The following is a 10475-nucleotide window of genomic DNA, read 5'->3' on the forward strand; positions in this document are numbered from 1 at the left end:
GTGAAAGTGTGTCCTAGTCTGTGCAGTGCTGTACCCTACACTAATACTCCACTAGTATGTGGTAGCATTAAAAACATTCACCAATGCAAAGACCAGGATGCTCAGGACAGGAGGGACAATAATAACGGGTGTCACGCCTATATCTATGCTTTCTACAGACACAACATTTTCTTTGAGGGGGGTCGTTGGGTAGGGGTACCAGGGAGGACATATGGAAAACGCCTCTCATGCAGCCGGCTTACTGCATTTGGATTGGGAAGTTGGGCCACAGCACCGTCTGGGAACAGAAGGGCTGTGATGATCTCGTCCTGGAATTTAAGGAAGGATCAAGTTTGTCCTGAAGCTTTGTATAGCACATAAGCATTCAGCAGAGCCAATTGGAATAAGTATACAGACACTTTTTTACACCAGCGTCTGGGCTTACGGGCAACTAGGTACGGCGCCATCAACTGGTCGTTGAGGTCCACCCCTCCCATATTAAGGTTATATTCATGGACACAGAGGGGTTTCTCCACAACACCAAAACCAGTCGCTGTAGGAATTTGGACCGTCGTGTCTGTGTGACGGGAGGACAGTATGAAAACATTCAGATTATCCTTCCACTTCACAATGAGCAAATTATTACACTTCAAGCAGGCTCTCTCCCCCAGCCTAAGATGGGAATCTACAAGCCACTGGGGAAAGCCCCGGCGATTAGATCACACGGTGCCACATGCGCCAATTCCATGATCAAACAAGTGACTAAAAAGTGGCACGCTCGTGTAACAATTGTCCATATACAAATGGTACCCCTTTCCGAATAAGGATGACACCAAGTCCCAAACAATCTTGCCAGCGCTCCCTGTGTAGTCTGGGCAGTTCTCGGGCTCCATGTGACTATCTCTTCCCTCGTAAACCATAAAACTACATGTATAGCCTGTGGCCCTGTCACAGAGCTTATACATCTTGACCCCATATCTGGCACGCTTGCTGGGAAGGTACTGTTTGAAAGACAAGCGGCCATACAACTTAATCAGGGACTCATCAATGCAGACAACTTGATCGGGAGTAAACAAGGCTGTAAACTGTTGGGTGAAGTGGTTTACGATGGGTAGAATTTTGTGGAGCCGATCATATCCAGGGTCACCCCAAGGATGACAGAGTTCATTATCATTGAAATGCATGAATCGCAAGATCTGCTCGTATTATGTCCTGGTCATGGAAGCAGAGAACAAGGGCATATGGTGAATTGGGTCAGTGGACCAATATGACCGCAACTCACTCTTTTCAGTTATGCCCATGAGGAGGGATAGCCCCAGAAAGGTCTTAAATTCGGAAACCGTAATAGGTTTCCATTCTCTGGCAAGGGAGGACTGATGATTAGCGGTGATGAATTGACCAGCATACAAATTGCTTTGGTCCACAATAGATCTATAGGGATCTTCCGTGAAAAACAGCGAGTAAAAATCAAGTGACGTAAAATCAACTAGATAGAAAACAACAAGAAAAAAAGGGGGAAACCTGCGCTACCAAGCAACAAAAAATTATATAAAGTAACTGCAGCTGCAACAAATACCGCAAATATCAGTGGGGTGTAAACAAATAATATAAAAAATGTGCGCTTGCATTAAATGATGTATGTCATTATCTCAATATTCATACATGAGATCGAAAAAGAGAAAATGACTCCAGGTGAAAACTATCGCTATACCACACAGCAAAGACAATATGGAAATTGATACTAAATTCATATATTGTGAAAAATAAATATGGTCTCTGATCAGCTCTGTGGTCAGCTGGCCGAATCACCGGCTGCATTCTCAGGTTCCCTGTTGGGACAGGAGAGCCAGAGAAAAACATGGAAGACGGTGGGGGGGGACATTCCCTCCCACTGCTTGTAAAAGCAGTCTAGAGGCTAATTAGCTGCTAGGATTGCTTTTACATGAGAGCCGACTGCTGGCTGAAAAGAATGATACCAAGATGATACCTAAACCTGCAGGCATCATTCTGGTATAACCACTCAAAGTCCAGCAACATACCAGTACGTTGCTGGTCCTTGTTGGGCATATATTGTAATCCTTTTTTTTATGCAGCCTGTGAGCTGAACGAAAAAAAGATATTGATCGGTGGGTATGCCCACCATTAGACTACCTCCCTTCATCCACCCACTTCTAGTGATGGGCATACATGCACCATTTATATATGCCGAAGCATGGGGGCATCCGCCCCAAAAGTTAGGAGCAAATTGCTCCTCCGCCTCTGCTGCCCCCATGCTCCGGCATATATCACCTCTGACAGCGCTAGAGTACCTTCGATTTGCCATTTTGGGCTCTAAATTTAGTGGTACAGTAGTGAGACTCACAGGTAAAAAAGCTCCTGACTGTTAGCGACAGATTCAAACGCTACCAAAAAAACTGTTAGCGATCGCAGGTATCAGGTCTTACTCTGCGAACGCTGCAGTTATGTGTTTAGTGTTTTGTAAGTGTCAGTGATTGACCGATACTGCACTTGGGCAGGCTGGGCTGGGCCGGGCTGAGGGGCAAAACGCAGTTGCTAGCAGGTATCTGGGCTGATCCCGCTAACACTGCGTTTTTGGGAACCCTAAACTGCTGGGGACGCTAGTATAGATCTGATCGAATCAGATATTGATCTGTTCAGATACTATACCACTAAGGGAGGTGTATGCTGCGTGTGTGGGTGTTAGTGGTACTGGCACTAACCTGACACTGCCTGGGGCGACGCAGACCCTATCTGACCCTAAAACTTAACTTATGTCACCACCGGGCGATGGGGGATTTAACCTTTATTAGGTAATAAACGGCGGGTGCCCTGACACTATAAAAAATTAACTAACCAGCGTCACCCGTAACAGTTATACAGTGATCACTGGTGAAAGGGTTAACTAGGGGGCAATCAGGGAGTTAAAACCTTTACTAGGTAGTATATGGGGGTCCCTGTCACTATAAAATGCTGATGGGGAACCTAAACACTTATCTCCCTAACTAGCGTCAACAGTGACACTAATACAGCGATCAGAAAAACGATAGCTTAGTAACACTGGCGACAGGGGGTGATCACGGGGTTAAAACTTTATTAGGGGGGGTTAGTGGGGTACCCTAGACCTAAAGGGGGCCTAACACTAACTGCCCTACCACTTATAACTGTCACAAACTGACACCAATGCAATAATCAGCAAAAAAAAGAAAAAAAAAGGCTATTGGTGTCTTTCTGCCAGGGGGTACAGGGGGGTGATTGGGGGTGAAAAGTGTGCCTAGTGTGTTTTACTGTTAGTGTAGTGTTGGTGCACTTACTTGGATGTCTTCTCTCCTCGGCGCCAGAATGAAAAAGACCAACGCGAGGAGAGGTGACATCACTTCCTCTGCCGCTGTTTACATTACAGCAGCAGAGGAAGATTTTCATTCGTTGGGAGCGATCGCGAGGGGGTGGCCACGAATGAGTGGCCTCCCCCTCAGCATTGATCGCCCCCCCTAACGATGCTGACCGACTCGGGCGGGAAGCAGATCACGTACCAGGTACGTGATTTTGCCTGCCTGTACCATTCTGCCGCAGTATATCTGCGTTAGGCGGTCGGCAAGCGGTTAAGGTGAAAAAACACTTACCTTTACAACCCTTTTAAACTTCATCTTTTCAGTCACATTTTTATTGTAGCTTTAACAGCCCCCCTTCCCACCAGTCTTAAAATCACCTATCCCAAACCAGCAAGATATCACCGAAGGGTCTGCCAGCTGTTTGTCACAATCTTCTGAGCTGGGCCTGAGTATGTGCTCTGCAGTTCAGTGAAGTACAAATTTTCAATAGGATTGAAGAGAGACAACATTGCGCATGCATGGTCATGTCAGCGATAAGTTGCTGGATCGGGTACAAGTGAGTATAAAGCTTGCAGGGGGCAGAGGGGTTAGGGATACCTATTGTACAACATAGGTGTAACTGCATTACGGCTTTATAGACAGTAATTGCTGACTGAAAAGCTTGTTGTGGAAGGAAACCGAATGTTATAAAGAACTAGTATGGCGACACAGACTATTATTTTGGATAAATGTCCCTGGACTGAATCATTCACCAGCTTCCTATTATGTTCATTAGCTCTGTCTACAATAAATCTGCACTTTACTTCCAATAACCACCCACCTGCTGTAACATTACAAAGGGTCATTCTCTCATTGTGTTTGATCCATAATTTGTTATACATGGTAATGATTTCAGTTTTATGAGTGAGATTCTATGGCAGTCAGAAAAGAAAAGAACTATCAGTCTGAAAAAGAAAATAAATGAGAAGCCAGAGGATGATTATAATGAATCTGTCAGCCATTTTAAGCATTTAAGTAAGCCCGGAGCAAGAGACAGAAAGAATAGGCGTAGGGCGGGCATGACAGGGTTAACAGGGGAACTTGGTGATGAGGAGTTAGTTGTTAGGGGGTGTGTGATTGGACACTTTAGTGTAGGGGTGGAGCAGAGGTATTAGCTGGGTGAGAGATCCCGCCCCAGCTCAGTTGCGTGGAGAGGAGCAAGCGTGATGGCAGCGGTGGAAGATTTGTTTGCCCGGCTGAAAGCAGAGGCGGCGTCCAGAGGGCCTGGATGGCTGGAGGGTCGTTTGGCGGCGGCGTTGGGTGAGTCGAACTCAGCGGCCACGGGGGGAGAGAGCGCAGTTGTGAGGGGTAGGCGATCCAGGCCGCCTACTCGCTTCTCGCCCGACGTCACGAGGTCCCTCCCCGGGAAGTCACAGAGGAGTGGGGCGAGTGCGGGTAGGCCGGTCTCTGGGCCTCCCGCGAAGCGGTTAGCAACTCGGAGCGGGGGGGGTTCTAGTACGGCCCCCCCCCAGGCAGACATGGCACGCGGGACGGAAGCACAGCGGGAGCAGGCGGGTCAGGCGGCTGCAGGCCCTCCCGCGAGGATGGCGGCGGCACAGCGCAAGAACGAGGATGTAAGGGGGACACAGAATGGAAGAGGACAGTCTTGCAGTCCCCGTCCCCGTTCACCGCGATCGGTACATACAGGACAGCAGGGCAGGGCGGGTCGGCCTGTGGCAAGGCTGCCCGTTCAGCGCACGGCGGTGCGAGCGGGGGGGAGGGCTGGGTGTCAGCCAGGAGTCGGCCGGGGCGGCGACAGTGACGCGGCAAACAGGAGAGCCAGCAGGCCTATTGCGGATGCTGGTGGAGAAGGTTCCAGAGTGAATAGCCAGGCCCCAGGCCACCAGACGGCAGGGGTGGGGTTACAGTGGAGGAAGGAAGTGGCTGCGGCAGCTGGCCGCTCGAGTGCGGCGGTCGGTGGCCCCAAGAGGAGAGACGGGCAGGAAGGGGACCATGGCAGCGGCTGCGGTCGGCACTGCCCAGATGAGGTCGTTCGGCCAAGAAAGGCGAACAAAAAATCGGCAGGCGGATCTTCAGCGCGGAGGAGGAGGGAAGGGCACAGCAGATCCTCGGCATCCAGTGATGAAGCGGCTGGGGGGCCATCAATGATCGGTGAAGAGCTGGGCGAATACAGATCGGAAGGTGAGCTGTCGCAGTCGGACAGCGATGGACAGCGAGAAGAGCGGGTGGCGGTGGAGACGGGACCCTCGGCTGGTGGACTTCCTCCCAGGCAGCGGGGTAAGACGAGTTGTAATGATGCCTGTGTTGTGGGGTGTGCTGGGGGGGCGGGGGGTAGTGAGGGAGGGTTGGGCTCAGCGGGGCGGTCGGCCATGACCGCGCCTGTGTATCCGGCCGCGCAGGTAGCAGACCGCGCATCGGCGGATGCAGGGCTACAAGGGTTTGTATCGGGTTTGAAGGAGCTATTAAAAAGGTTTGAGCCAGGGCCAAGCGGGAGTCAGTCTCCGGCGGCGGCATGGGTTGACCCAGGGGAGGGGCGGGGGAGCCGAGAGGGCTCGGTCCTAGACACCGGGACTCCTTCAAGGCCCGTGGAGGAGCAAGCGGCGCCGGCGACTGTGGTCGCTGGGGTGGCAGTACAGGCGGAGGTTCCCAAGACACCAGAAGGGGCAACGGGTGAGGGTGCTAAAAAACAAGACTTAGTGCGTTTAGCTGATGCTGCAAAATGTGAGGTGTATGTGTGCTTCGAGGGGCCGCTAGGGGCGCATTTGAAGTCAGAGGTGAGGGAAAAAATTTGGAAAGGGGAGTATGTAGAGATTTTTTCGCTCTTACCCCTGGAGAAGTTTAATTTGGATAGAGTTAAGCCGGAGGATAATAAAAAAGAGGATGAGGAAAAAAGGAGGTATAGGCTGATACCTAGGACGTTTGCGAACTGGCTACAGGCTTTTGCGATCATGGCCAGTGTGATAGGAGAGAAGAATCCTGAGCACTGTTCGGCTTTATTTTGCTATTTGGACGCCGTGGGAGAAGCTTACAGAGTCTACGGGGGCACGGCATGGCTGCGTTACGATGAGCAATTTAGGCAGCGGAGGGCCATTCGCCCAGCATTGAGGTGGGATCATAAAGACATCAGCCTATGGATGCGCCTCATGACTTCGGCTAGGCCGACGGGTCAGTTTTTTCAGGGGGGGGCCGGTGGATCAGCCAACCCCGGACAGTCGGCCACAAGAAAGAAAGGGGTTTGTTGGCAATTTAATGAGGGGTCCTGTAGATTTGGAGGGTCGTGCAAGTACAAGCATGAATGCTCCGGTTGTGGGGGAGGGGGGCACCCGGTGTGGCGGTGTTTCAAACAAGGCAAGGGCCGTGCCAGTGAGTCTGTTGCAAAAGGGGACAACGCCGGTGAAAGTGGGAAGGATGGAGCCCTTCCTCGATAGATACCCTGATAGGGTTGCAGCTGGGCTGTTAGCCCAGGGTTTTTCGGAGGGGTTTAGAATTCCGTCTCGCTTGGTCGATACACCACCGCCGGCTCGGAACTTGAAGTCAGCGTTGCTGCATGGGGACGTGGTTAGGGAAAAGTTGCTAAAAGAAGTTAGGTTGGGCCGCATGAGTGGCCCTTTTGCAGCATTACCGATTCCGGAGTTAGTGGTGTCCCCGCTAGGAGTGGTGCCGAAAAAAGAGCCTAATAAGTTTAGGTTGATACACCACTTGTCATACCCGAAAGGGGGGTCGGTGAATGACGCCATTGACCCAGAGGAATGTGCGGTATCTTACACGTCGTTTGATGCAGCGGTATTTTGGGTTAGAAAGTATGGACAGGGGGCGTTGTTGGCCAAGGCGGACATAGAGTCGGCCTTCCGTTTGTTGCCGGTGCATCCGGAGAGTTTTCGTTTATTGGGTTGTTGTTGGCAGGATGAATTCTATGTGGATCGTTGTTTGCCGATGGGGTGTTCGATATCCTGCGCTTTATTTGAAAAGTTTAGTTCCTTCATTGAGTGGGTAGTTCGGGACGTCGCGGGATTGAACTCTATCATCCACTACTTGGATGATTTTCTCTGCGTGGGTCCCCCTGGATCGACAGTCTGTGCGGTCTTGCTGGCGACGTTGGAACATGTTGCGGAAAAGTTTGGCATCCCGCTAGCCCCGGAGAAGACTGAAGGTCCAACTACGGAATTGAGTTTTTTGGGTATTATTCTAGACACCAGAGCGATGGAGTGTAGGCTACCCGAGGACAAGTTGGCGGCGTTGCAGGAGGAAATTCAGGGTCTAATCGGAAAGAAAAAGGTTCAACTAAGGGAGTTACAATCGTTACTAGGTAAGTTGAACTTCGCGTGTCGGATTTTGCCTATGGGGAGAGTATTTTGCAGGCGGCTGTCGGCGAGTACGTCGGGTGTGGTTTCGCCAAGACATTATATTCGTTTGTTGAAAGCTCACAGGGAGGATCTGAAGGTTTGGCACACGTTCCTGGCTAAGTTCAACGGCAGGGCGCTGTGGATGTCAGGGCCTGTGAGCAACTTTGATCTGGAGTTGTTTACAGATGCGGCAGGGGCAGCAGGTTTTGGAGCCTTTTTTCAGGGTAAGTGGAGCGCGGGGCCATGGCCACAGTCATGGAAGGAGGCAGGTCTGCTGAAGAACATGCTCCTGTTGGAACTGTTCCCGGTGGTGTTAGCTGTGGAGTTATGGGGCGAGTGGTTCAGGAATTTAAAGGTTAGGTTTCATGGTGACAACTTGGGAGTGGTACAGGTGATTAATAAAGTATCGGCAGCGTCACCGCCGGTGATTAGGTTACTTAGACACCTGGTTCTGAGATGCTTACAGCTAAATGTTTTTATATACGCGGTACACCTCCCAGGAGTTGAAAACGTGGTGGCTGATGCTCTGTCTCGCTTTCAGTGGGACAGGTTCCGGGAATTGGCACCTGGGGCGGAGGAGGAAGGTGTCCCGTGTCCAGACTGGCTGTGGAAGATTGCCTTGGAGGACTAACAGACTGGATAAAACGGTCGGTGAGCGATACGACGTGGGCTGCATACAACAGGGTATGGCAGGAATGGGTATCTCTGCTGAGACAGGTACAGGTAGGGAATGCAGAACGGGATCTTCGGTTGTTAGTTTTATACTTTGTGTCCAGGAACTTAGAAGATGGGTTGTCTGTGTCGGGTATGGAGAAGAAGTTGGCAGGTTTGGCGTTTTGGTTGAAATTTCAAGGTTTGCCGGACTTTACGAAAGATTTTTGGGTCAGGCAGGGTATGAAGGGTTATAGGCGGGCCAAGCCGGGGAGGGACTCCAGGCGGCCTGTTTCGTTCCAGTTGTTGGGTCAGTTAGTTGGATGTTTAAACAATGTTTGCTCGACAGGATATGAAGCGGTGTTGTTCAGGGCGGCATTCGCCTTGGCGTTCTTTGGTGCATTTCGGATCAGTGAGTTGGTTAGCCCCTCAAAAAGAGAAAAAGGGGGGTTGGGGGAGTCAGACGTCCGATGTGGGGAGGACAGGTTGGCCATATTGATTAGAAAGTCAAAAACAGATCAGCGGGGCAAGGGTAAGACCGTGCAGGTTTTTGCGTTGCCCGGCTCTCCCTTGTGCCCAGTTAAATTGGTGAGTGAGTTTATAGCTATACGCCCGGGGGGGGGGGAAGTCCCCTTTTTAAGACACCAGGATGGCTCGTTTCTATCACGATTTCAGTTTAATGCAATTTTCAAAAGATGTTTGGGGGTATTAGGTCTAGAGGGTGAAAAGTTTTCATCACATTCATTTAGGATAGGGGCAGCTACGGAAGCGGTACGGTGGGGATTGGATGATGCAGCGGTAAAGAGGATTGGGAGATGGGAATCCAGGCGGTTTAGGTCCTATGTTCGCCCACAGTTAGTGATTGGGTAAAAAGTAAAAAAAAAAAAAAAAAAAAAGTGTGAATAATATATATTAAATAATACTGTTATGGGACTGACTGTTAATATGTTTGGACGTAATGCGGATATATTGTGATAGGTGATAATTGTTGTTAATTTATGGGAGTTATTGATGCATTAGGTGTCCTTTTTGTTTTGTTTTTTTTTTTGTTTGCTTTTCTTTGCAGGTCGTCAGCAATGCCTGGTGTGGATAGTGGGCCACTCGTACGTGTGTTGGGGGGCCAGGAGAGGTGATGCCAGACGGGATGGGAGACAATTGGGGTTTTCCAGGCAGGAAGTGTGTCTTAGGTGGTTTGGGGTGCCAGGCATGCTGTGGGGTAGGACAGTAGCAGAAGTTAATAAGTTCGCACGCCTGGACAGAGCGCCGGATGTGTTGTTGTTACATGTAGGGGGTAATGACCTAGGGCTACGGTCAATGTTGGACTTGGTAAAAGACATCAAGTTCGATTTTTGGCAGCTCAGGATGTCTTTTCCACATATGCTTATTGTGTGGTCGGACATTGTGGCGCGTACAAATTGGAGATTGGCCAGGTCGGTCGCTAAGATCAACCGGGCCAGAAAGAAGGTCAACAAAGAGGTTAGTAGTTTCGTGGTGAGGAATGGAGGGTTGGCTATACGTCACATGGAATTAGAGGTGGATACATGGAGATATTTGAAGGATGATGGAGTACACCTGAACGATGTGGGGATTGATTTGTGGTCATTAGGCCTGCAGGATGGGATACAACGAGCTTTGAGGGTGTGGCAGGGCACACAAGGGTAAGGTTTTACCCTGTGTGTGCTGTGGCGTGATGTTGGTCTTTGCGGGGAAGGATTAAACCCCAGATATTTAAGAGATCGGGACCCATCGCTAGTATGAGGCCCGTTGGTGAGATTTCAGCTAACAAGGGTTTTAGCTTGAATGGGTTATTGGGGCACTGCGGGCTATTTGTTGTTTGTCTCCGAGCTAGCTTGTCAGCTGGAGGCCTAATTTTGGTATAGTACCGCAGTGCCTGAGTGTTTGGGAGTTTTTAAGTTTGGTGGGTTTTTCCCTGCAAAGACCAACGGGATTTAAGGATGTTTTCAGGTGTTTTACAGGATTATGTTACTGTTGAGTTAAATTATTATTATTATTATTGGTTTATATTTTGAATAAAGATTATTGGCTGCTACGGCCAATATTTTACTCCATAAGGTTGTGGTCTCGATTATTGGGGTGAAGGTTGGGTATGCAGTGATGGGAGAAGTTGATAAAAGGGGTAAGCAAGTCTCATCGGTTATACAATAGTCATGGA

The 10475-nt window shown here is 49.9% G+C and overlaps 1 protein-coding gene across 1 annotated transcript; it reads left to right on the top strand.

Moving 5' to 3' along the window:
* The first annotated feature begins 8045 nt into the window (after positions 1 to 8045).
* On the top strand, positions 8046 to 9214 carry LOC141130092 (uncharacterized). Its single transcript, XM_073618057.1, has one exon. It carries the CDS (start codon positions 8459 to 8461, stop codon positions 9170 to 9172), a length of 714 nt encoding a protein of 237 aa, XP_073474158.1. The 5' UTR covers positions 8046 to 8458; the 3' UTR covers positions 9173 to 9214.
* The last annotated feature ends 1261 nt before the right edge of the window (positions 9215 to 10475 follow it).

The sequence above is a fragment of the Aquarana catesbeiana genome, linkage group LG02 (assembly GCF_042186555.1).
Source record: "Aquarana catesbeiana isolate 2022-GZ linkage group LG02, ASM4218655v1, whole genome shotgun sequence".
Lineage (NCBI taxonomy): Eukaryota > Metazoa > Chordata > Amphibia > Anura > Ranidae > Aquarana > Aquarana catesbeiana.

Excerpts from the sequence above, each read along its gene's own strand:
- LOC141130092 (XM_073618057.1), top strand. The coding sequence starts at position 8,459 with ATGGAGAAGAAGTTGGCAGGTTTGGCGTTTTGGTTGAAATTTCAAGGT.